The sequence below is a fragment of the Abramis brama genome (genome assembly GCF_963993115.1).
Source record: "Abramis brama genome assembly, chromosome: 3".
Lineage (NCBI taxonomy): Eukaryota > Metazoa > Chordata > Actinopteri > Cypriniformes > Leuciscidae > Abramis > Abramis brama.
In genome coordinates, this window is record NC_139965.1 from 28,511,148 (window position 1) to 28,538,963 (window position 27,816).

At 37.4% G+C, this 27,816-nt stretch overlaps 1 protein-coding gene across 2 annotated transcripts; it reads left to right on the forward strand.

The window, feature by feature from the left end:
* Window positions 1-111: 111 nt before the first annotated feature.
* Window positions 112-27,770, forward strand: dpep2 (dipeptidase 2). Of its 2 annotated transcripts, XM_084109467.1 has the most exons (11): window positions 112-208; window positions 1,165-1,313; window positions 11,514-11,640; window positions 12,674-12,803; window positions 14,913-15,054; window positions 15,263-15,332; window positions 21,739-21,915; window positions 23,429-23,513; window positions 23,609-23,684; window positions 24,061-24,196; window positions 25,502-27,770. In XM_084109467.1, exons 2-11 carry the CDS (start codon window positions 1,174-1,176, stop codon window positions 25,688-25,690), a joined length of 1,272 nt encoding a protein of 423 aa, XP_083965593.1. In that variant the 5' UTR covers window positions 112-208; window positions 1,165-1,173; the 3' UTR covers window positions 25,691-27,770. The 2 variants fall into 2 exon arrangements, with proteins under 2 accessions (XP_083965593.1, XP_083965594.1); XM_084109468.1 differs by lacking the exon at window positions 1,165-1,313 and having other exon boundaries at window positions 143-208.
* The last annotated feature ends 46 nt before the right edge of the window (window positions 27,771-27,816 follow it).

The window sequence follows — 27,816 nt, forward strand, 5'->3', positions numbered from 1 at the left end:
AACGCGATTGGGCTAGTTTGGGTCGTGATTGGGAGGGTTTTGAATAAAATTGGGCTGGTTTTGTTACGCAAACCTGGCAACCCTGCATATAGGGAAACACGTGCAAGTTCCGCACAAAAAAAAAAAAAAAAAAAAAAGATTACACCACTCAGCATTTAACATCTCTTCACGTCCATGAGTACTACATTTAAGCAAGCCTCCTGACTCGGTGAGTAGCTAGTGGTATTTATAATAAACTGTGCTATTATACGAATGGTCATTTAAGGCGTGTTTAATTCAGTTTGACATAACGGAGTGGGGGAGATCTGAGCCGTTTCACCTTTTAGCGTTCACTGCTTTTTACTTAAACTTAAAGATTACAGACCTGTTGAACATCTTCACCGCAGGTAAAATTATAGTTCATTAGCCTATTCGTAGCGAGGCGTGTTATCACACTACATTAGGCTATATGGGGCTAATATTTTGACACAAGGTTTGACATAAAGTAGCCATCTAGTTTTTGTAAGCTGTATATGTTTCATAAATGTTTCAATGCTAGTGAAACATGAAAAGCACATATCGTTGTTTGGGCCAACAGACATTGTTATCAGTGAATTCCTAATTGAATTTTACATTACATTTTACCCTGTCTCTCACCTTTTTAGTCATTGGTTTTATTATTACTATTATTTCGTTGTTGTTGTTGTTTTTTTAATGGATTTATATGTAGGCTAAATGGGTATTGTGTATTTGGCCTGCGGGTTTGCTGGGGAAAGTTGAGTCATTTTTGATTGTAATTATATGATCCGGGGAGGAGTTTAATGCTAACGTTTATAGATTTCTGGAGTCTGAAAGTTACAGTATGTTTACATAACGATAAAACTATTTTAAAAATAAAATAAATAAATAAATTGAAATAAGTAAAGGACACTTTTGAAATTAGCACGAGCAACCAGAAAAAAAGCTTTAAAAATGGATTTTATAATCGAGCTGAAATATAGCGCTTGTGACAAACTCCCTATGTGACAACTAGCCCAGGTCTCCCCTTTATCTATTTCTTTTTTGCATTTTTATAAATGCATGCTCTTTTGAACAGTTTTGACACTTGTTACTGTGCATGTCAGTTTGTTGCAAATTCTGAATTATTTTTAATGTAGCAAATCCTTTTTGACTTTTTATTATCAGCACCATAGGATGTTAATATATAAAGAAGCAGGCATCAGAGGCGCATGGAAACAGTGGTTTATATGCAGCCTTCTCTCACTTCTTCATGGAGTAATATCTGAAACCACTAGAGCACTGGATATAATGACAAAATATCCACTAATTGATGGGTAGGACTCACTTTTCACTTTTTCACTCACTTGTATTTTTAATCTGCAACATAGCTGGTTTATGATATATAGCCTATAACTGAGAATTCTTAATGGCATGGGCGATTCAATATTAGGGGGGCTCAGCCCCCATTGAGGTTATGATTTTTTTTGTTTTTTTGAAAGACCGCTGGATCGTTAAGCTCAGACGTTATCGGTTCTGCTGTCGGTACTGGAGAAATTAAGAAAGTACACGTGCTATTTATTATTGCTATTAAGAAATTATTATCTTGCGAATTTAATATCGCCAGCCACTTCTATATAGGCCTATAATAATATTGAACCATTTGTCTGTGATGCATTTTTGCTAAAGAGAGTGTGTGTGTGTGTGTGTGTGTGAGAGTGTGAGAGAGAGCGATCTTTCACGCAAAGCCACGGCGCACACAACAGCCCTGCTTAATGAGTGACGATAAGGACAGAACATTCAAACGGTTACACTTTAGATCTTTGATATTAACTAATTTTATTTTAGATTTAGATTTTGGCTTCCAATGATTATAAAAAAGAAGATATTTTAGGTATAACCATTAAAAACTAAAGTATGGAGAGAGAATTGTGTCTTTATTACATGCGAGAAAATAAATGATCTGAGAGGAAAAAAAAAGTTTGAGAGAAAAAGTTATCACACTGATAGCAAAAAAGCATTTCATGAGAGAAAAAAAAATATTTGAGAGAAAAAGTTTTCATACCAATAGCAAAAAATAATAATATTTGAAACTAAAAAAAGTTTTGAGAGAAAGTATTTTCTCATAGAACATAAAAAAATATCAATTTGAATTTTTTAAAATTATTTCTGAGAAAAAAAATCTCTCTCAAAATACTTTGAAAACTCTCAAATATATATATATATTGCTATCAGTGTGAAAACATTTTCTCTAAAAAAAAAAAGTGTTTCTCTCAGAACGCTTTTCTTTGCTCTCATGCAATTTCTTGCTCTAGTGTCAGGATTCTGCTTTCACTGTGAAAATTGTGTCATGGGCGGGGCCACGTTCCTATTGGCCAGTCGGGTGAGCATCGTCTTGTCTTGGGAGTCGAACTGAATCATTATACCATTGTTCGGTTCACCGGCATAGATGCCGCCTCTGCCTTAGTTGGGCACGGACACTCCAATGTTTGGGTAAGATGGTTCATGGTGATCTTAGATGATCATGGACGTATTGCCTGCGATAATTAATCCGATATTGCTCAGCTTGTCAGTGAACTACGGCTCTGTGTTAATGCCGCTTCATCTGAAAGCAGGCGATGGCGATTTACTACTAATCAAGGAACCGGCTTTACTGACGAGATGCGCATAACAATGTCATCCGATATATCGCCCAGGCCCAGCCCTAGTTCATCATATACAACCTCCACAGTTTTACTCGGACTCAGAATAAACAATTTTGTTTTAAGGTCAATATGATACATTTCCTGTTTGAACCTATAACTTAACTATAACCTAAAATGATTTTTATTCATGTGTTTAGCATCTGTATCTCAGATGCTATAGAGCACTATCAGTGTTGTGCCTGAACGGTTCATTGAACGATAGTTCATGAACTCGTTCATATTTTGGGTGAACGTGAACTGAAAGTAGCCTACTGTATTACTGCCTGATGAACGTTACTGTAAGCTCGTTCATTCTGGTGTCTGTGAACGTCACGCTCTCTCAGTTTAACTTCGTTCAACAGAGTGCCAGATTTCTATAGAGCTTTCCAGGCGAAACCCCGGCTTAACGGTCCTCCACGACGGGTTCCGTCAAGAGTGAGTATGTGAGTGAGAGTGAGTGTGTGAGAGTGCGAGCAACAGCGAGTGTGTGTGTGTGTGTGTGTGCGTGCGATTGAGCGATTGTGTGTGCGCGAGTGAGTGAGCTACAGTGTGTGTGTGTGTGTGTGTGTGCGAGTGAGTGAGCGAGCGAGTTACAGTGTGTGTGTGTGTGTGCGCGCGAGTGAGTGAGTGAGCGAGCGAGCACAGTGAGTGCGTGTGTATTTGAGTGAGTGCGTGTATGTGCGAGTGAATGTGTGCGTGAGACGGCTCGCGGTGACTGGTCGGAAAGCAACGTGTAGTCTGACATATTTCTTGTCCATCCACGACATGACAAGATTTTTAGGAGTCAAAATCGTGTAATCTGACACCGTGACTATCGTAACAGACACAAAATTCTTGTAATCTGAACCAGGCATATGATCACCGTGAATCATCTTACCCAAACATTGGAGTGTCCGTGCTCAACTAAGGCAGAGGCGGAATCTATGCCGGTGAACCGAACAATGGTGTAATGATTCAGTTCGACTCCCAAGACAAGACGATGCTCACCCGACTGGCCAATAGGAACGTGGCCCCGCCCATGACACAATTTTCACAGTGAAAGCAGAATCCTGACACAAGAGCAAAGAAAAGCGTTTTGTGAGAAACACTTTTTTTTTTTTTGACTATTTTGTTTTCACACTGATAGCAAAAATATATATTTGAGAGTTTTTCTCAGAAATAATTTAAAAAAATTCAAATTTATATATTTTTTATGTTCTATGAGAAAATACTTTCTCAAATATTTTTTTTCTCTCATGAAATGCTTTTTTGCTATCAGTGTGATAACTTTTTCTCTCAAACTTTTTTTTCTCTCTCAGATCATTTATTTTCTTGCATGTAATAAAGACACAATTCTCTCTCCATACTAAAGCTGCATTCTGTCTAGCGCAACTTCCTTCCCTTCACAGCGGTGCGCTGTCATTTCTCCCTAAAACCCAAACGTAACGTCAGAATCTGCACGATCAGTGATTGTTGTAAAATGTAGTCTATACTGTTGCTAAACTGCGGGACACGTTGGATAATAAAAGGCTATTAAAAGTACCAAAATTGGCGCAATAGACGCTGTTCCAAATGCGGCGCGCGCTCCGATCAACACCATGGACTCGGAGGTAGGCTGCCCTGGCTAATCTATCCATAGATAGCAATAACCGAGGAATTGGAAGCTTGTTAGTAGATTTTCTCTCCGCCATCACGCGTCGTACAATCCAACACACCTGCGAACTTCAGGCGTGTGCATGTGATATTAACGTGCGCGACTCAGCGCGAGGGGGGAGTGGGATCTGTGGCGTGTGCACGACCTGTGATTGACAGTCAGATCTCACACCCCCCTGCGCTGATTGGACCCGATGATCCGGGAGCGGTGGATTTTTGCAAAACAAATAACACGCTCCAGGTGGAGTTAGAAGCTCGGGTTTTTTTCTAAAACCACTTTATTTATGTTGTTCTGTCGGATTATAGTGTCGATTTCACTGAATATGATCAAAAAAAATGTTGCCGACGGCAGCTTTAAAATGCAGAGATGCAAAAGCATCGGGTGAAAAAGGTAGTTTTAAACACTATTTTAACTACATTTGTGCAGTATAATTAACTTAAAAGAAGATCTACATTTCTCATTTTCATTCATGTAGATAACATGGAAAATGTGCCATACTTTATTACACGACACTGTTTTCGACTAAAAACGGAAGACTTTTGAAAACGACACACTTATCTCAGAGTCTGTGAATACGGTGATGTCATGCACATGCGTAAGCTATTATGTGTTTAGTCTATAGTTTTTTTTTTTTTTTTTTGGCAAATTAAAGGATACTACGGAGCCCGGAAAAAAAAAAACTATCCGTGGTAACGGTTTTGCAATCCGTCCCCTCAGTTTATAAACCGTAGGCTACTCACAAATTCTTAAACTGTTCCCTCGATTTAACAAATCGTGCCCACAAGCTCCTAATCTGCACCCTTAGATTTGTAAACCGTGCCTTCAGTTTTGGCAATCTTTACCCACAAATTCATAAACTGTGCCAACGCTTTCGCAGTCCGTTCCCACAGGTTTGTAAACTGTACTCAAGGATTTGTGGTCCCTCCCCCAGTCTGTGTCGGCTGATTCAACCAGGCATTGCATTGTGTTTAAACTTTATTTTTCAAAATGGATAATTTCCTGAATTTTTGACATACGGACATCATCACAAGTGGTTATAAGAATGAATCAACACAATATAACATTTTGTCATCATGAAAAATGAAAGGTTCCTACAACAGACTCAAGGATGATCTATGTTTTTGAAGCCTTTGTGTTCAAAGGTTTTGACATTTTCTTAAAGGAAGTAAAAAGGGACTTTATATCAGAGGAGAACATTCTAAAATTGGGATTACAGTGTGTTGTGTATTATGAAATGCAAATTGACCTTTCTGTGTTTCCTTATACCCTCCTATGTTACGTTCGATGTAAACACTGTAGAGTTTGAGTGTATCATTCGTTGAAATAAAACAGCAAGCACTGGTTTATGCTTAGGCTACTCCTGCCTCTCGTGTATTTATCTACAAAATATAAGAAATGTATTTTGTACTTCATACCAGGTTAAGTTTTGTTGTTTTTGAACGTTAGTCGAAGTTTCAAGGCTAAAGATGTTCGCGGCATGGATTCCACACCCCGACCACGCCATTCTCCATGAGGGAGAGTGAGTGTAGATGCACGCCAAATCCGAAAACAGCCGTGACTGTCGGAACAGAACGAGTTGTCTTCAGAGTGACAGACAGAAAAAGAAGTTGACGGAACGCGGATCAAGAAAAAGGGGGAGGAATCACAACAGCTGACAAACTGAAACAAAGAGGGGAGTGAGTAAAAAAAAAAAAAAAAAAAATTGGCTGGATTAATTGGTTGTATTGGACCGTTTGATTAATCAGTAAAGCAGTGGAGTGCTTGCACCGAATGTTTTGACTACTTTGTGTTGGCAAACAAAATAAAAGATGAAACAAATGTGCCAACATTTCTAAGTGTCATGGGTGTGAAAACATTTAATCTGCTGCGCAGTTTGACTCAGCCACAGAAACCAGGTGACAAATCATATGGGGAAATAGTGGGCTTACTCAAGGACCACTATTCACACAAACCATTGATTATCGCAGAGAGATTTCGTTTCCATAAAAGAAATCAGCAAGATGTACCGACCACTGTACATTTATTGAAGGCAATCACCCAGCTTTGCCAGGACTTGGCTGGAGAGGATTAAGTTGGATTGGCAAGTGGTCCATCTGGTCAGTGAAAACACAAAACTCCAAGGGATTCTAAATAAGTATTTGGATGTGTTCAGTGACGAACTAGGAAGTATGAAGGACATTGCAGTTAAACTGACGGTAAAACCAGACAGTCAACCAAAGTGTTTAAATGCCAGACTATTGACTTATGCAATTAAACCCAAGGTTGAAGCTGAATTAGAGAGACTAGTAAAGGCTGGAGTTCTGCGACCAGTACACACGAGTGAGTGGGCCACGCCAATTGTGCCGGTCATAAAAAAAAAAGACTGACTATCTTCGACTATGTGGAGATTTTAAGGTGACCGTGAATCCAGTTCTGACCCCAGAGCAGTATCCCCTGCCTCGTATTGAGGATCTTTTTTCTGGTCTCGCTGGGGGCCAACGGTTCAGTAAAATTGACTTGTGCCAGGCGTACTTGCAGATGCACATGGACCTGAACTCACAAGAACTTCTTACCATTGTGACCCATAAGGGGATGTACCAATATCAGCGGCTTCCCTTTGGGATTACCTCGGCGCCAACAATGTTTCAAAGAGCAATGGACCAGATTATCAGTGGGCTGACCAGGGTGCAGTGTTACCTTGATGATTTGCTTATCACCGGAAAGGATGAGGCAGAGCATACAAGCAGGGTAATCTATAAGCCACCTTGCAGAGACTGCAAAGTTTTGGACTGAAAGTCAGGAAGGACAAGTGTGAGTTTTTCTGCCCTTCTGTTGAGTATTTGGGCCACGTGATTGATAGTTCAGGACTTCATAAGGCACCCTCGAAAGTGAAGGCAATAGTGGAGGCGCCAGTTCTACAAAACGTCAGTCAGCTTCTGTCTTTTTGGGGGTTGTTGACTTTATGTGGAATTTTTGCCAAATCTAGCTAACAGGCTGAAACCGTTGCACAAGCTACTGAACAAATCCAAAAAGTGGGAATGGACTAAACAATGTGAAGAATCTTTTAATGAGGTGAACACAGCCTTAGCCCAGTCTGAAGCTCTCACTCTCCCTATGGCGTCGGGGCTGTGGTGTCACACATCATGCCATCGGGTGAGGGAAAAACCCATCGCTTTTGCATCACAAACTTTGAGCAAGGCAGAATGTAACGATGCCCAAATTGAACGTGAGGCACTTGCTATTGTCTTTTGGGTGAAGAAATTTCATCAATTCTTGTTTGGTAGAAGATTTACGCTCCTAACTGATCACAGACCTCTCACCTCCATCTTTGGCCCACATTCAGGTATTCCTTCACTTGCTGCCACTAGAATGCAGCGTTGGGCCCTTCTTCTGTCTGCGCATCAGTATGATATCAAGTACAGAAGATCGGAACATCATGCTAATGCTGACTGGCTCTCCCGCTCTGCCATTGCCCACTACACATCCAGAACCAGCAAAGGCAGAAATTTTCTACTTCAAAGAGGTAGACAATTCCCCTGTAACGGCAGCTCTGGTAAAAAAGCACACACACGTACTGCCCAGTGATGTCCTAGGTTTTGGATCTCGTGCTCAGAGGGGAAGTGGGAGAAATGTCTCCGTTCCTAAGGCCTTATGTGATCAGGAGAAATGAGCTTACAGTTAAATCTGGATGTCTACTGTGGGACTCAGTGGTCATTATTCCACAACTTCATTCTGGACACTGTGGAGTTGTTCGTAATGAAGGAGATTCCCCGTAGCTACCTTTGGAAAAGAAAAAGCAAAAATGTGCAGTGCATGTCAAAAGCTGAGAAATATCCATCAACCAGCCCCGTTACACCCCTGGCAATGGCCCGAGGAACCGTGGATGAGAGTCCATATTGATTTTGCAGGGCCATTGGAATACCATATGTTTTTAGTTCTTCTTGATGCCCACAGCAAATGGCCAGAAGTTGAGGTAATAAAATGCACGTCATCAATGAAAACTGTGGAAGCCCTTCATTCAATTTTTGGTCGGTTTGGCTTGCCACAGCAACTTGTCAGTGACAATGGGCCTCAGCTGGTCTCGGAGGAGTTCGAGGCTTTTATGATCAGTACCTTATCACCCGTCCAATAACGGTCTTGCTGATCGGTTTGTCCAGACAATGAAGCAAGCTCTTAAGTCGACACAGGGTAAAGGATCATTGAATCAACGCCTCAACACTTTTCTACTTTCTTACAGAAACACCCCCCATGTCACCAACAAAGTGTCTCCTGCCGCCGCTATGTTCAAAAGACAACTTTGCACACGTCTGGATTTGTTGAAACCCCTGAAAACAAAACAGACTGTTCAAGCGCAACAACACCTTCAGATGTAACGACGTCTAAAAGCGAAACGTTGTTTCAGACCTGGAGACAAAGTGCTAGCTCGTAACTATGGGAAAGGTATCAAATGGCTACCAGCAGTAGTGATTGCACAAACAGGGCCAGTGTCTTACACGGTTGAGCTGGCTGATGGTCATTTCATCTGGAAAAGGCATGTTGACCAGTTATTAGCTGTAAATTCATGTGACAACTCGGGAGAACAGGTGACGATAGATCCTTACCTGGAAATTGCTCCAGAATACCACAATCTGTCTGAGAATTCTTCCACACCAACCCTCTAGGATGCACAGACTGAGACTCTACCAAGTCAGGTGAAAGAGACTGTTCCAGGTACAAGTCAGTCAGTGCCCTTGTCAACCCAAACCCCTGCGAAAGAGTGTGTAACTGTGAATGTACCTACTGTTCGGCCATATCCTAAAAGACAACGTCAACCTCCAAATAGACTGACACTCTAGTTAGTGACAAACCCACAACTATGAGGCAGAATAGTCCCCAGGGTTATGTCTGGGAATAGAAGTAGTCTACCCTCTTTCCCTAGTTAGTAAAAAAAAAAAAAAGAAGGTTATCTTCTGGATATTGTATGCATCTGAAGCTAAAAGAAAATGTTACTTTTGAATATGGGTTAGAGATGCTCGGATGGGCTATTATTTCATCCGCAACCGCATCACAAAACTCATCATCCGTCCGCCATCCATCCGCACCAACGTTTTTGACCAATTTTCAAAACCGCACCCGCCCGCCATCCGCTGATTGGACGATGCAAGGCGCTGCTGATGACAGCCGCAAGACTTTCATTTGATTGGTTCAACCGCCCGCCACCCGCCCGAATTTAATTAAAATATTATTTTTCGCCACGTCATCCGCCCGGAGTCCGCGGCTGTAACCGCCAACCGCGCATCTCTAATAGGGGTTGCATGACTACTGATTTCTGCTAGTCGATTTCTTATCAAAACAATACTCGAGTTACTCGACTACTCGTGGTTCATGCTACTGTAAATGAAAAGACATGAAATAGTTCTTATCAATAAATGTTTAATTCATAGCCTAATGCAACAATTACATAAGAAAACTCTCAAAACATTATAATTATGACTTTTACATTTAATTTTCATGTAACGGAGTGAAGCCAAATAAATAACCGTTTTTGCCTTTCATTTCAGACGCAATGTCTGCTTTTAGGGGCCGTTCACATATCGCGTCTTTTGTGCACTCAAGTTTGTTGTTTCAAATGTAAGCTCGGCCGAACAGCTGATCATAGCTGTACAGGGTGGGTTTTTATTTCTCATCTCCATAAATGTATCTAGTAATAAAGCTAATGCAAGGGCTGGAAATCATTAATCCTTTGCTGATACTTCCTCATCATCGCAGTTCATGGTTGCATAGCAACGACAGACGCCATGGGAGCGCAAGCACTTGTGGAAAGAAGGAGAGCGTTTTTAGACGCGATATGTGAACGGCCCCTTACAGAGTTGGCAAATTACGATATTTTTGTCATCCTTGATGAAATACTTCCACACATCTGATGTGTGGTGTCTGTTGGTGACGTACGCCATTTTGAATGCATTTATGGTTAATGGGCGCTCGAGTAGTCGATTGTTTTCGACAGCGCCAACTAGTGGTTGAAGTAGTCAATCTCTCGACTACTCAACTAGTATGTGCAAGCCCTACTATTGAAGTAATGTTTTGTTTTGTTTTTTCTACTACAAATTTAAGAGGGAGGAATATGTTGTGCATTTACGAAATGCAAATGGACCTTTCTGTGTTTCCTTATACCCTCCTATGTTACGTGATTGTTCTACATAAACACCGTAGAGTTTGAGTGTATCATTGGTTGAAATAAAACGGCAAGCACTGGTTTATGCTTACTCCTGCCTCTCGTGTATTTATCTAGAAAATATAAGAAATATATAACACAGTGAATGTTTCTGGCTTTGTGAAAATGAAATTTACCTAGAAGACAAAGTAATAATACAGTATTATCAAGATTAACATTCTTAGAATGAAAATTGAACAAAAAATGTGTGCAGGTGCGTAGTCTTTCTTTACAAAGTGACTTCGCCAACCACTTCTCTGGCATGACTAATACAGCGTTATTAGTTGTTTTCGCAGATCTGTGTGAATGGGGATCGTTTTGATAACGTGGTCATCTGTACAAAGAAGAAACGCTACAGTTTTTAGCACATCGTTGATGTGTAAACGTACCCTTTGTGGAGGATTTCTGTAACCTGGTGGAAAACAAACACTTTTAACATGAAAATTACATGAAATTACCAATATAACCAGTAGATGGCAGCAGAGGACCACCTATTATCCATTTCCACTCCCTTTTATAGTTCTTTGTATTTTGCTTTTGAATTTATTATCAAATTAATATTATGACAAATTTTAGCTATTTCATTGTACTGAAGTATGAAGTATAGCAAGAGTAGGAAAAGTCACAAAGTCTTGTAAAGGCATATTTTTATTTTTATTTTTAAATTGCCAATTAAAAAACATGAACTTAATTTTCAAATGAATATAGCATCATGATACATTTTTAAAGTATGCCTTCATGGGTGTGAAGTGCTCCATTTTTGCTGGAGGAAAACAGCAGTGTGATGTGGGGTTAACACAGTGGATAGGAAATCATCTTTTTTCATATTAGTTTAAAGGGGGCTGAGGCGATCACAAATTAATGTACAGATTACGGAGTTAATAGCAAATTTTTATTGCTAAAGCCCTCCCAAAATGGGCCTGGTGACGCCCTTAGGATTATCACAGTTAGGGGTTGTAGTTATCAAACAAATAAGTACACCCCCTGCTATTAAAATGGTGTTGTGGTGTATTTTGATTTCACACTGCTTCTCTTTCTTTTTACTCAGACACAATGACCTTGCTCTACGTCTAAGAATGTATTATAACAACAAACTGAGCCAGATCAATATGCACAACATTCCTCATGTGGCTACAGATATCAGTCGCCTCACTGCTGGTCATGTTGGAGGGCAGGTAATTTCTGTTCCCGACTTTAATTTATATCTTTAAATATCCTTTACTTAGATTTGCTACTTGCAATTTGTAAATTTAAAGTCACAAACCTATATTTGTGTGTACTGCCTTGTTATAGACACAGATCAATTGCTGGGCCTGATGCTCAAAGTTGTTCTACCACAAACTCCCCAAATTCACACACATCTTCTAAATTTTACAGTTTCATAAGAAATATATAATTATTAGGCTTGTAGAATTTCACACTAACTGTATACTAAATAATTTGTTATTGAACAACTCCTTATACCTAGAGTTTAGTTCTCACACTAATGAACATTATATTGTCTTAAAACTCCACTCTCCTCTGAAACGCATCTAAATCAACAAAAGAATGGCTTCAGCAAAGAATTATTAATGTTTTGGAATGGCCCAGCCAGAGCCCAGACCTGAGTCCTATAGAATCTCTGTGGGGGGACCTGAAGAGGGCTGTGCACAGGAGATGCCCTCACAATTTAACAAATCTGGAACATTTTTGCAAAGTAGAGTATGAAAATAGTTCAAAGTCAAGATGAGCCAAGCTGATAGACACCGATCCTAACAGAATAAGTGCTGTAATAGTCAAAGGTTGCTTCAACTAAGTATTTGTTCAGGGGTGTGCACACTTATGCAGTTAGTTATTCCAAGGTTTTTTGTTGTTGTTTTTTTTACTCTGAAATGTGCCACTTTGGTTATCATTGGCATTCCAGATGTTGTAATTTTTATATTAAAGGAACAAAAGTTCTAATATGATTTCTGTGTTTGTTTTTGTTTTTTTACATCACAAAAATCATCTGTTTTTAACAGGGGTGCGTAGATGTACACTGTATAATGTCTTTAATATGTTATTATTTTCACCGAACCACCAATTGTTCAAAAAAGTGTTGTTATACTACTCTTCCTTAAAATTAATGATTCCTTGAACAGTTTGGGCCCACAAGTGAGTGTCAAGATTGCCTTTTTTTTTTTTTTTTTTAACGTTGTTCCAGAGAAATAAGCCCTTGATATTTGTCAGGTTTTTGCAGCGTACGTGTTGTGTACGGCTCAGGATAAGGATGCTGTCAGGCTGACCATGGAACAGATTGATGTAATTCGTCGTGTATGTACTGAAAACCCAGAGCTGGAACTGGTCACTACAGCTGAAGGTACTACCACCCTCAACCTGACAAAAAAATATTTTCACTTTGCTGTGACTGAACATTCTGAAGTTTTCAACTTTATACTAAACAGTTTAGATAATTTAAGTAATATTCTATTAGAAATGCTTACTGTAATATTAACGTTTATAGATTGGTATGTCATCTAAAAAAACCAACACTTTTTGAGATTTTGAGGGAGATCTACAGCTGGTAGAAAACTATTTGACACCGTCTTGTCTTCCCATGACTGATATTGCTTCTGGTTTAAACATGTCTTCTCCATTCATTGCAGAATAATCAATAAAAAAGTAAAAAGTATTTGTGGCCATTGAACACAGGCTTCACCATATCATTATGTCATGTATCTTCTTGTAGTTTGTTGCTTAAAGGGATAGTTCACCCAGAAAAAAAAAAAAAAGTCTGTCATTTACTCACCCTCATGTCAATGTTTTTATTATGTGGAATAAAAAGTTAATTTGAGAAATGTCTTTTTCCCATGCAGTGGTTTGCCATTGAAGCTTGTTTCCGACACTGAATAAAAAAAAAAAAATGTAAAAAGTAATTGCGGACTTTTTATCTCGCAATTCTGACTTTTTTTCTCAATATTGTGATATAAACTCACAGTTGCGAGTTATAAAATCAGAATTGCAAGTTTATATCTCACAATTCTGACTATAACACGCATTTGCGAGTTATGAAGTCAGTATTGTGAGATATAAAGTATTTTTCCCCCTCAGAAAGTCTTAGTTCACCCCCTTGGGTGAACTATGCCTTTAAGTTTATTTGGTTTGCACATAGATAGTATCTCCAGGGTAACTCTAAGTATAGAAATCTTAATGAGATAAAAGTCCTTTCATTGTTACAAAAGACAACGGAAGTCCGGAGAGGATGTTGTAAATTATCTCCAGCGTATTCCAGTTAACAATAATCTTTCCTATACTTACAGTGTAAGTGAAATGAGAAGAGACTCAGTATGCAATCTCACAGCTACTTGCCTGAGGATATCCTCACTCAACATGTTTGGACCAATGCATGCCATATGTAACACTGTATAACATCTGGACTGCATTTCACATATACTACTGTTCAAAAATTTGTGGTCAGTAAAAAATTAAAACAGATTTTTTGAAATAAGTCTCTTATGCTCACAAATGCTGCATTTATTTGATCAAATGCAGTAAAAACAGTAATATTAGGATGTATTATTACAGTTTAAACAACTGTTTTCTATTTAAATATTTTTTCAAATGTAATTTATTAATTTGATGGCAAAGCTGAATTTTCAGCAGGAATGACTCAATTAAAAAAAATTGTTACAAAAGATTGACTGTCACTTTTGATCAATTCAATGCATAATTTCTGAATAAAGTATTAATTTCTACTGACTCTAAACTTTTGAACGGTAGTATATAGAAGTGTCTGCAAGAGTTTTGTGTGAAATGTGTAGTACTCGGAGTTTCAGAAAATGTATATTCTTAATGTTTATACACGATGAGGTTAAATTGAGGAGTAAGAAGTAACTCATTCTTAATGTCTGATTATAGTCAAAATATACTGTAACAAAATGGACTCTGAGGTTCACCTGTCAAACAACCATCAATTCAAGACACACGCGTTTTGTTTTTATGAAAACTTGTTTTATCCATAGACATGATTTTTATACTCTACAAACTTTACATTCTATCCCCTAACCCTTACAGAAAATTTCAGAAAAAAAACACAAACAATTTAGTATGGTTTTTGTCAATAATTTCAGGTTTTACTATCCTTGTGAGGACTTTTGTTCTCCACAATGTAGGGAATACTTGGGCCACACACCAAAACTAATACTGTATTAACAAGACATATGGATTAATAGATGTTGTTTAATATAATGTAGTAAGACCTAAGACCATGACAACATGATAATGGACATAGTTTTTTGCAGACTGAACAGCATCAGATGACTTGAGCTAAATGGCAAGTGCTTGGTTTAGCAACAGCTATAGCTGTACTCAGCCATGATCGCAGCACATAATCTGTTGAGCTCAGATTATTATTGATGTGGAGAGAAGATAAAAATAAAAGATTTGTCTTTCAATTGTTCAGTATTTTTGTGTGTGTGTATGTTTTAAGGAATGAGGAAAAGTACAAAAATCACATGTCTCATCAGTGTGGAGGGAGGCCACTCCATCGACAGCAGTTTACCAGCACTACGCATGTTCTACCAGCTTGGAGTAAGATCCATGGCCCTCACACACACCTGCAACACGCCATGGTAAATACTCACCATACATGTACAACACATGCTAATAATAATAATGACGTGTACAGTCATAAAAACACGTTTATTTATAGTGAATTGAGAGAGGAACACAAATGTAACACATTCTGCATACTGTCCCAGACATACTGTCCCAGAATTTTATTTTATTTATTTTTGGTCTGTTTACTTATTCAACTTTCTTCTTTAATGTCACTTGTAGGGCTGAGAGCTCATCTAGTTTTTACTCATTTTACCAGCGGAAGAGCAACAGCTTGACCGAATTTGGCAAGGTAAGGTTTTGTTATTGATGGATATGAGTCAATGAATCAATATAAAATGAAATCGATGTTGATCAAGGTAAAATTAGAAGATGAAGTTTAATTTGAGATGGTTCAAGTTGAAAGTTATATAGAAAATAGAAAGTTACAGTTGTATTATTTAGTGGGGAATATGAAACTGTATTAAAGGAACACTCCACCGTTTTTTGAAATAGGGCTTATTCACATTCTTTCATACATTTAGATAGGTGGGTAAATGCATTTTTGTCTCAGTGCATGCATTGTTTTAGTTTGACAGGGTCGGCGCTAGCTTAGCTTAGCACAATGAATGGAATCCTTTGTTGCCAGCTAGCATGTCCTGAGTAAAAGTGATAAAAACAAACAAAACAAAAAAAACATGTAATTACTTCTTGTGGCCTGTGTATTCACAATGAGTACAAATAGCGATGCAGATTAACACTAGGTGATTTCCTAGGCAGATATTGACTTGGGACTATATTAGGTGGAAGCACAGGCGAAGCACAGCTACTTAGGCGAAGCACTGCTACTTGGGCGCAGAGATATCACGCAACACATGAAATCCCACGACTTCCGTCAACATACCGGTGTGCAATGAGTCAAAACACAGAAGAAGAAGAAGAACAACACACGTGACCTGCACCGAGTGTCTTCGCTTTTGGATTGTGTTTTTTTTTATATTTTTTTTTATAAGTTACAGCTACAGTTACAGCAAACATGATAATTACCTGCGTAGCAAAAGGTTGTGAGAAAAAGCAAAGGACATACACGAATGTAATGTTTCACAGAATTCCATCGAATGTGGAACTGAGAAATAAATGGCTAGCTGCTCTGGAGATCTGTACTTCAACGCCTATCTATAAAATTAAACAGTATCGTGTTTGCGAAGAGCATTTTGCACCGGAGGACTAAGTTACTTTGAAAAAATGGAATATGGGCCCAGAAAGACGGTACTACGTCTGAAACATACGGCTGTCCCATCCCATCTATTTTCAAAGCACAGGCAGAACAAAGTGCACATGTAAGTTGTCTTTTATTACTCTTCCTTATGTTAATCTGTGTCTTTATTCGGTTGTAAGATAGATGCTGAGAAGCTGTATATAGACTACGGTTCAAATAACGTTAGCCTCCTCTAGTATAACCTCATGTTGAATTCAACCTGTTTAGCATGAACAACCAAACTAAAATAAAAATCGCTGTTATCGTTATCTGTAAAATGAAATTACTGAGGGCTAAGTTAGCTATATTTCTCTCACCGAGTTAGCCTGGTTCTTTTGACTCAGGAGTTTTAGTATAACTACTAACGTTAGAGAGGAGAAGGCTACAAGCAGTTTACTATACAGTGAGGAAAATAAGTATTTGAACACCTTGCTATTTTGCAAGTTCTCCCACTTGGAAATCATGGAGGGGTCTGAAATTGTCATCGTAGGTGCATGTCCACTGTGAGAGACATAATCTAAAAAAAAATAATCCAGAAATCACAATGTATGATTTTTTAACTATTTATTTGTATGATACAGCTGCAAATAAGTATTTGAACACCTGAGAAAATCAGTGTTAATATTTGGTACAGTAGCCTTTGTTTGCAATTACAGAGGTCAAACGTTTCCTGTAGTTTTTCACCAGGTTTGCACACACTGCAGGAGGGATTTTGGCCCACTCCTCCACACAGATCTTCTCTAGATCAGTCAGCAGGGCCGTGCACAGACATTTTGAGGGGCAGTGGCTTAAACCAAAAAAGGGGGCACTATAAGGAGTTTGAATGAGGCAGTATCATCTTAATACAGAAAATTAAAAACAACTATTTTATATGGGCAATAAGATTACAATTAGGATTTAGTGCAAAATCAAGTTATGTTGTTATAATTACTCTTCCAATTAAATAATTCAATGTCAATGCCAGTTTAACTGTCTGATGCTCAGTGGGTTCTCACTCTCTGAGCTGCCTCATCCTATGGAAGTAGTATAGACATTTAATTTAATATTATACACTTAAAGTATAAATTGAAATGATATACAGGTTACAACAGTTATAAAGTCACACCGGGGTAAAATGCGCATTTGACTTAATTCTCTTTTATACCACTCAATGGCACAAATTCTGCTCAGCACTTTTTTTCATAAACGCTTTTGATGATGGACTTGGAAATTTGGCTGATCATTGACTTGATCAAAGTTGATTCTGTGCTAATTTAATCTACTATTTTATGTATATTTTTTTTATGTTTTAGACTTATGTAGCAATTTAAATACAAAGATCTCAAGAATCTTGTTTCTGTATTTTTAAAATGAAAATTATGACAGATAGCCTATATTTATTGAACAAACATTTATTATTTAATTTATCAAAATAACTCCAAAATTGTTATAAACTTTACTAAAGTGATTGGTTTGAACAAGTATCAACTTAGACATTATTAAAAGCATATTAATTTAGCTTAAGTATTTTTATCAATACTGTGTGTCTTACCATGCTGGTTTTACCCCGTGTGTACCTCCTTGCCACCTCATACATTAATAAGATTTTTAAACAAACCACCTTTCTGATTTATTTTCACACAAAATCTGTTGCTCCATAAATTTTTAAACATTGTTCTGCAGTCATACACTGGGAGTAGTGAAAATTAGAATTCTTGTTCAATCAAATTATTTAATCTAATCTAATATAAATAACACTAATAAATAAATCACAAATAAATAAATAACATTTTCTGTTGTTTGCAGATTTTGTAGACAAAAAAACAATGCCTTCACAAAATTAGAAGAACAGAGTGAGAAAGAGCAAAGACAAAGCCTATTCAACATGGCAAAAATTGAATCAAAGTTCTAGAAAGCCAGAGGGTAAATCATTATGTATAGAATATTTAGCAGACAGTTTTTCACACTTTAACTCCTGTAAATATATTTCCCATTATAATCAGTTGCCTTAGTTGATATAGTATCTATCTATAACATAGGCTACATCATATTTATAATATTTTAATGAGACCATATTAACATTATACATAATAAAAAGGTAATATACTATATATTATCTAAATGTGTTCTAATCTAAATTAATAGTACTTTAGTATAGTAGGTTACAAGGTGGCTAACGGCACAAAACACATTTGCTTTTCTTCCAAGAACATGGATGTTGCACGAGTTGTAACTTGTTAGCACTATTTGAAGACCAGGAGCAAAACATTTTGCGACAGAAATACAAAAACATATTACCAAAATACTAATTTTGTGGATCGACTACTGTCTGTAATGTGGATTGTAATTTGTAATCGACCTGTGAATGGGACGAAATTCTATTCTGAAACTGTCGTCGGAGAGCGGGCACATGCTTGTCTACGAGTGACGCTGCGGAGCGAGCAGGAAAACACGGAGCGGATTAGCGGAATCAGTGGATCTTTAGCGGAGCGATAACAGAACGTTTTTATGGGAATCTTCTGGAGGGTTAGGGAGGGGTCGAGAGGGGCACCTCAGCTGATGAGGGCAGAAGGGCAGTGGCTCTAGCCACCGGGCCACCCCCCTGTGCACGGCCCTGTCAGTCAGGTTTCTGGGCTGTCGCTGAGAAACACGGAGTTTGAGCTCCCTCCAAAGATTCTCTATTGGGTTTAGGTCTGGAGACTGGCTAGGCCACGCCAGAACCTTGATATGCTTCTTACAGAGCCACTCCTTGGTTATCCTGGCTGTGTGCTTCGGGTCATTGTCATGTTGGAAGACCCAGCCTCGACCCATCTTCAATGCTCTAACTGAGGGAAGGAGGTTGTTCCCCAAAATCTCGCATTACATGGCCCCGGTCATCCTCTCCTTAATACAGTGCAGTCGCCCTGTCCCATGTGCATAAAAACACCCCCAAAGCATGATGCTACCACCCCTATGCTTCACAGTAGGGATGGTGTTCTTGGGATGGTACTCATCATTCTTCTTCCTCCAAACACGTTTAGTGGAATTATGACCAAAAGTTCTATTTTGGTCTCATCTGACCACATGACTTTCTCCCATGACTCCTCTGGATCATCCAAATGGTCATTGGCAAACTTAAGACGGGCCTTGACATGTGCTGGTTTAAGCAGGGGAACCTTCCGTGCCATGCATGATTTCAAACCATGACGTCTTAGTGTATTACCAACAGTAACCTTGGAAACGGTGGTCCCAGCTCTTTTCAGGTCATTGACCAGCTCCTCCCGTGTAGTTCTGGGCTGATTTCTCACATTTCTTAGGATCATTGAGACCCCACGAGGTGAGATCTTGCATGGAGCCCCAGTCCGAGGGAGACTGACAGTCATGTTTAGCTTCTTCCATTTTCTAATGATTGCTCCAACAGTGGACCTTTTTTCACCAAGCTGCTTGGCAATTTCCCCGTAGCCCTTTCCAGCCTTGTGGAGGTGTACAATTTTGTCTCTAGTGTCTTTGGACAGCTCTTTGGTCTTGGCCATGTTAGTAGTTGGATTCTTACTGATTGTATGGGGTGGACAGGTGTCTTTATGCAGCTAACGACCTCAAACAGGTGCATCTAATTTAGGATAATAAATGGAGTGGAGGTGGATATTTTAAAGGCAGACTAACAGGTCTTTGAGGGTCAGAATTCTAGCTGATAGACAGGTGTTCAAATACTTATTTGCAGCTGTATCATACAAATAAATAGTTAAAAAATCATATATTGTGATTTCTGGATTTTTTTTTTTAGATTATGTCTCTCACAGTGGACATGCACCTACGATGACAATTTCAGACCCCTCCATGATTTCCAAGTGGGAGAACTTGCAAAATAGCAGGGTGTTCAAATACTTATTTTCCTCACTGTACATGTGTCATGTTTAAAATAATCACTTACTCTGTGGACAGCTGTCCATTTGGTCCATTCGGCGTGGGGCGTTTTTTCCAGTTCACTTTATCACACCGGAAAAAAATCGAGTACTACCGGATGGATCAACGCCGTGAAATCCTCGGTAGCTGTGACACAACTGCGGGCACGCTCATCTTGATCTGACGCATTGAGCCTGGTCATCGATGGCAGTAACTTGTCCCACTCGCCACAGCACAGACACTATTTCAGTCGGCATAGATTGGCATATTCCCCCACATTCACACCACCAGTTCGTGTTGGCTATCATCCTCACGTCCTCGGGCTGTTGAGCGATCGCAACCCCCTCCTGTCGTTCTATTTCCACTCATTTTCTGTAAACTCTTGTACATATAGGTATAGTTCTGGCTCACACAAAATCAGCCATGTTCATCGCCATTCATGTACTGTTGGGAAAATAGCCAGGCAGCTACTATTCACGCCGGTACGTTAACGGAAGTCGTGGGATTTCATGTGTTGCGTGATATCTCTGCGCCCAAGTAGCAGTGCTTCGCCTAAGTAGCTGTGCTTCGCCTGTGCTTCCCCATAATATAGTCCCAAGTCAGTATCTGCCTAGGAAATCGCCTAGTGTTAATCTGCATCGCTATTTGTACTCGTTGTGAATACGCAGGCCACAAGAAGTAATTACGTGGTTTTTTTTATTTATTTTTTTATCACTTTTACTCAGGACATGTTAGCTGGCAACAAAGGATTCCATTCATTGTGCTAAGCTAAGCTAGTGCCGACCCTGTCAAACTAAAACAATGCATGCACTGAGACAAAAATGCATTTACCCACCTATCTAAATGTATGAAAGAATGTGAATAAGCCCTATTTCAAAAAACGGTGGAGTGTTCCTTTAAAGGCCTCTTTTGACTTCTATATTTGGAAATCCCTTTCTTGTGTCCTCTTTTTGAACCCAAAGACTAGAGACAGTTCAAATACTTTTTTTCTTTTCTTTTTTTGCTAAAAAATGCCTTAGATCTTGGAGAAAATGTTCATGATCATGATGTTGATATCCTGTTTGTACAGTAGTTCATTGTTCTTAAAAAAATATTGTGAGCATATATATATATATATATATATATATATATATATATATATATATATATATAATATATAATATATATATATATATATATATATATATATATATATATATATATATATAATATATTTATTTATTTATTTATTTATTTATTTATTTATTTATTTTTTTTAACCTAGGATAAATGAAAAACTAAACATCATTATGTTGTTGTGGACAATTAACCTATTATGTGATATGAATCAAGTACATTAGAAAAACTTCAGCATGCTCTTCAAAATCTGAATCTACTGTTTTCATAATTATGATGCATATACTTGTTCTTGAAGTGTAACAACAATTATCAGCACATACAGTATTATGCAGTGGAATTCACTCATTATGTTTGATGTGCATCATACAAATTTACCCTAACTAACCTGACTTGAACTTAATGGATCAGGACTAACTGCTTTGCTTTAGTAATTAATGAGTTTAACCATTTCCTAATGTCTGTCTTTACCTGCTCACCCCAGGCAGTGGTGAATGAGATGAACAGGTTGGGAATGCTGGTTGATCTGTCCCATAGCTCCTGGGAGACAGTCAGAGCAGTGTTAAACCATTCTACCGCTCCAGTTATTTTCAGCCACTCATCAGCCTATGCTATCTGTAACAATACTCGCAATGTACCTGACGACCTGCTGCTGCGTCTGGTGAGACTGTTGTTTGGTTTGCTACATTAAAGGAGTAGTTCACTTTAAAGTGAAAATTTCCCCATGATTTACTTACCCTCAAGCCATCCTAAGTGTATATGACTTTCTTCTTTCAGACGAATACAGTCGGAGTTATATTAAAAAATATCCTGGCTCTTCCAAGCTTGATAATAGCAGTGAATTGCTTGAAGCTCAAAAAAGTGAATCCATCCATCATAAATTAACTCCACATGGCTCCGGGGGGTTAATAAAACCCTTCTAAAGCAAATCAATGAGCTTGTGTAAGAAAAATATTCATATTTAACAGTAAAATTCTTGCTTCTGGCCATACGCAGTCTACTTTCATCCAAAGCACAACTTGCGCAACGTGTGACGTCGGAAGTAGCGTAGAGCGTCATGGCGTAGCGTAAATATCAGCAGTACGTCGCATTACTCGCATAAGTTGTGCTTTACACTTAAGTCGAATCCATATGTTTGTTTGGCCGGAGGATATTTATTTTACTTTATAAAGTTTTAAATATTTTTCTTACACAAACTCATCGCTTTGCTTCAGAAGGGCTTTATTAACCCCCTGGAGCCGTGTGGAGTTCGTTTATGATGCATGGATTCACTTTTTTGAGCTTCAAGCAATTCACTGCCATTATCAAGCTTGGAAGAGCCAGGATATTTTTTTTTAATAATTCTGATTGTATTCGTCTGAAAGAAGAAAGTCATATACACCTAGGATGGCTTGAGGGTGAGTAAATCATGGGGTAATTTTCATTTTAAAGTGAACTAATGTAATGTATTAATGAACTAACTAATTAAGCCCAATGTGGACAGGACTAGATTTCCTGGAGGATGTTAGATAATTTTGTGTTTTATAGGCATACTTTGTAGTTTTAATACCCTCTGAAACAGCAATGTCTGTGTTCCTGTCCGAATGCGAATGTCTGTGATTGCTGATTTTGTTCTATCCCAGCGTTTTTTACCTACCTGAGAAACTGTTTACGCACCAGTCTTCTGCATTCTTTCATTTCAATATATTCCAACAACAAAAAAAAATACAAAATTGATAAATCGAGATCTCCCTGCTCACTTACAGGTATGTGTGTTTATTATAAACCGCCACTTCTATATTTATGTAGGGTTTTTATAATAAATAAAAATTATATCAATAAATAATTAATTAAAAGACAAATATGTCATACGTGATACATCCAATCACAGCAGATGAACTTATGTAATGCCCAAATCTAGATATAAACAGAGATGTTAGTTCCGTCGAATCGGTACATGAATCCCGACATCGGGTGATAAGAATTGTAACTCAAATGTCATTTAGAAAACTAGTCCTGTCCGAATAGGGCTTTAGACATAGTTTTCAAAAAAACAAACTGCCAGTTTCCAAATCTCTAAAATGCAGATTTTACTCACTAAAAAAGACAATAGTGCAAATTGTACACTCTTTTCTACTTTTACCTACATAACATGTACGATATTATGAAAAGGACAAACTTTGCTTTCTTTCTAGAAAGAGAATGGTGGGCTTATCATGGTGAATTTCTACAGAAGTTTTGTAGCATGTTCAAATACCACAAACGTGTCTGTGTTGGCTGGTAAGACAACAGACACAATTTTATTTAATTTTTTTAATTTTTAATTCTGTTTTCATTAGAAACATTTTTTTTTTTTTCATTTTTTTTTTTTTTAGATCATTTTGATCATATAAAACATGTGATTGGCACTGAAAGCATTGGGATTGGAGCAGACTTTGATGGAGCACAAGGGCAAGTAAACTTTTTATCTATGTCTACGTTATAGAAATCTCATGCGTTAAATGCACACTTCTTGGCTAACGTGCCTCTACGGAGTCCATGCTTGCAGTATTCTGCAGACAATTTAATTTAAACAAAACTGTTTTACATATGCTACACCCATTGCATGCCCATTTATAGATATTTGACTGATTCGATAATGTTTTTATCTACCAATAAGACTGTAGTACTCTCAGCACCATTAAACACATTTTACAATATTTAAATTAATTCCAAAGATTTCCACACATATCCCTAAGAATCACAAAGAAAAGCATACAGATTATGCGTGGCTTGTGCCCCTTAACTAAATGTTTGTTTGTGTTAAAGTGTGCCTGTGTTTTCACAGATTCCCTCAAGGGCTTGAGGATGTCTCCAAATATCCAGCACTAATTGAGGAGCTGATATCAAGGAACTGGAGTGAGGAAGAGCTGGCAGGAGTGCTTAGACTGAACTTCCTTAGAGTGTTCCAAAAGGTTGAGAAGGTCAGGAAATAAATTCTTGTGTTCAGTTCCCATTTCAATTAGGTCAGTAAAAGTAGCAATCAATCATGGCATCTTTAGGGTTAGTACAAATATATACTGTAGCGCACACATAGTAAACGATTCACCCTTGCAATACACATTAGTGAACATAACATACACTCTTAAAAATAAAGGTTCCACTTCCAAAAGGTCTTGTTGTGTTAGTTTTTTTTTTTTTTTTTTTTTTTGTGATTCCATAGAATAACCTAGAATTTTTTGGTCCCCTTAAGAACCTTTTAGTGAACAGTTCTTAAAAAAAATATATATTTTTTTCCCTTAGTGTGAAAAACATTTTAATTATCTGAAGAACCCTTTTCCACTGTAAAGAACCTTTTGTGAAATGGAAAGTTTTCTGCAAACATATAGCAAAGTTTAACTCTTTAAAGGTCTTCTCTTCTTGAACTCTTTCTTTTTGGAACTGGGCAACTTCAAAAGACAGTCCTGCCAAATCACTGCCTAAGCTTTTTTTGTACACATTCTTAGATCGTCTTATTCCTCTGCCTCTTCCTTTCTTCTACTACAATGGTGATCTTTACACTCCTAGTGTAACTCCTTGTACCTCTTTGTCCTGCACACAATGATCCCCATTAATTTATCTAAACACTTTAAACTTAAGACCTACACTCATTACAGCCACGTAAAAAAAAAAAAAAAAAAAAAAAAAAACCTTTATATTTTCTCATCGTCCACCGTCAGCTGACCCCTTCTGTGAAATGACAGTTGTTATTACAACTCCCTCTTCAAAAGAGCATTATATCTCAAATCTGTCTCTCCGATTACCCCTTATCCCTGGTTATCAGTGAACCACTCCAAAACCAAACAGACCATATACCATGATGGAAATAATATACATATACATATCACGCCTTACCATGCTCTTCTAGATAAGGTGTGATAAGCTTCCACCAAATGTCCCTGCACTGGTTCTGCACATTCAGTCTGAAGAGATGTAATCTAGCTGCACTTAGTTTGGACCGCAACCAATGCAAACAGTTTTCTCCATTAGCCTTATGCATTACTTCCACAAGCTGCAGAAACCCCTGTGTTCTTGTGACTTAAATTTGCTTTGTTGTAGATTGGCATCTTTTTATATATTTGGAAATTTCAAAACACCTTTTAAAAAAATAAAAAATAAATCAACATTATTTTAATCCACTTTAAGGATGTGTGTACCGAAATAAAAGACATTCTTATAGTTTCAAGTATATTAAAACTATGTCATTCAGTGTGGTCATAGCACACCTCTCTCTCTCTCCATATGTTCAGGTACGTGACGATATGCAAAACACTTTACCCAGCGAAGTTGAAATCCCATTTTTGGAAGCAAACAACAGCTGTCGTGTGATACTGACTAATCCAGTCAGGGTCGACAGTAGCTATCGAAATGGAAAAGCTTCATTGATGCCTGTAAGAGCTATCGCCTGGTTTATCATACTTTTGGCCCAGTTACTGTAATATACATTAAGACAGTGAATCTTCCAGAGACAGTATACAAATCAAATGTTCTACGACACACTGCCTTGAGCTTGCCTTGCCAACACCTGATTGAAATCTTAAGACAAGAAGTTGAAGTAAATTTTCTGACTGAAACTGACACTTTAGAATGTTTGGTAACAGTTTCTGAAGAAGACCATACTTTAGCTATGCATATTAATAAACCATTATAGTGTACAGATGACATTTCTGTAAATGAATGAAAAATAGAGTTTTGTGTTCAGCTCATGAGATAACAAAATTAAGTAACAAACAAACTGTATTGTTGCATTATCTCGTATTGCCATAGCATATCAGTAAGAGGCATCTGTTTCTTTTGTTCTGTTTCTTTTTTGTGGCAGTAGTAGCGTTAAATATAAGAAATAGTTTATTTATTATTATTATTATTATTATTATTATTATTAATTATTGTTATTATTTGTTTCCCGACACATTTCTCAAACACTCCTTTTACCCCTTACCTTGGACCAATAAGTAAACACACACCACTGAGCAAGTAGACATGCTGAACTGCTCAAACTTAGAAATTAATATTTTGGAAGCACCAGAGAGCCCATAGTGTATGCTTATATTTATCTGCATATGATAAATAATACTTAATATGATACGATAATGCTATATTAAATGTAAATAATACAATTATTAAATGAGGAAAAAAATACTCATCACCTTTATGATGCAATGCCACCTGTTTTTAGCTACCTTCTTTTAGTTAAACCATGAGGTTTGCAGTTAAAGGTTGTCTTTTTTTTCCCCAGGCAAAAATAAGATTATACAATACAAATATCATATTCTGCAGTTCATTGTGCACTTTATTGTAACTTTCATATTTTTATATTTTTTAAAATATATTTATCTTAATACTATACATAAGTCAACTGCATGTTTCACTGAAGTGTTTAATCCTTCTCTTCAACATGGAACACTATACAGATGTAACACTATACAACCAGTAAAAGATCATTGCCTTTATATTTCAGATATAAATGTTGTTAGTCAAGTCTTTCATATTTTCTATTTGTATAACAAATGTATATTGCCTGTACAGTTATCATGCCCTAAAAAAAGAATAAAGACTTTGTATCAGTATCCAAAATGTCTCCTCCTCAATTACTAAAATTCATTACATTGAAAATAACAAAACTGTTAATTTACATTCTCTTAAAAATAAGTGATAAAATGCAGTTATAAATGACAAAATCTACAGAGCTATTCATATCCAATATTTATCCCATTCCAGCTCCTTTGGTTATTTAAAGCTAATACATCCAAATACAATGGGGAGTTTCTACAAATAAATAATAAAGACAAAATAAATAAAAAATAGAAGCACTCAAATGGAAATTTAAGTTCAGCACTTGCTATATTTTAAGTTCAGCAATAGAATGGCAGTCTTGAATGTACTAGGAAGCGCTAGATCTGTTACATGGCCAGTGAAAGTCATGATAATAATTGTGTGTATTTCGTCCTATGAAAAAAATGTTATGCGTGTAATTTTATATATTAAAAGGATATGTAAAGTTTTATTTTTATTTTTAAATTAGTCACTGTTAACGGTTGTGAAATATTTTTCTTGGTTCTTGCCCAAACCACAATTTTCTCTAATTGATTGTTAGCATGCTTGAAAGTGCATGTTGCTACACCAGAGATATGTAGTGTAGTGGTGGAAAAAGCTCAAATGTTTTAAAGGGATTGTCTATTTAATGTTTTATGCCTACATTCCAATGTGATTCCAAAAGTTATGTCATGATTGTGGAATGAGTTCAGTTGAAAAGGTACACATCTAAAAACCGTTCTAACATGCTATTGAAATATTGAAAGTGAAATGAATGTATTGAATAGTTCCATTCAGTTTATCATTGATTATAAATTTAGGCTGGCATAAGATGTTCAGTATGCATATACCACTTTTTTTACTTAAAGGGATAGTTCGCCAAAAAATGATATTTAAGCCATGATTTACTCACCCTCAAGCCGTTTGAGATGCATATGTCAATCTTTTTTCAGACGAACACATTTTCAGTTATTTTAGAAAATGTCTTAGATCTTTCAGTGGTTATAATGTGAAGCAATGGGGTCCAGCTGCT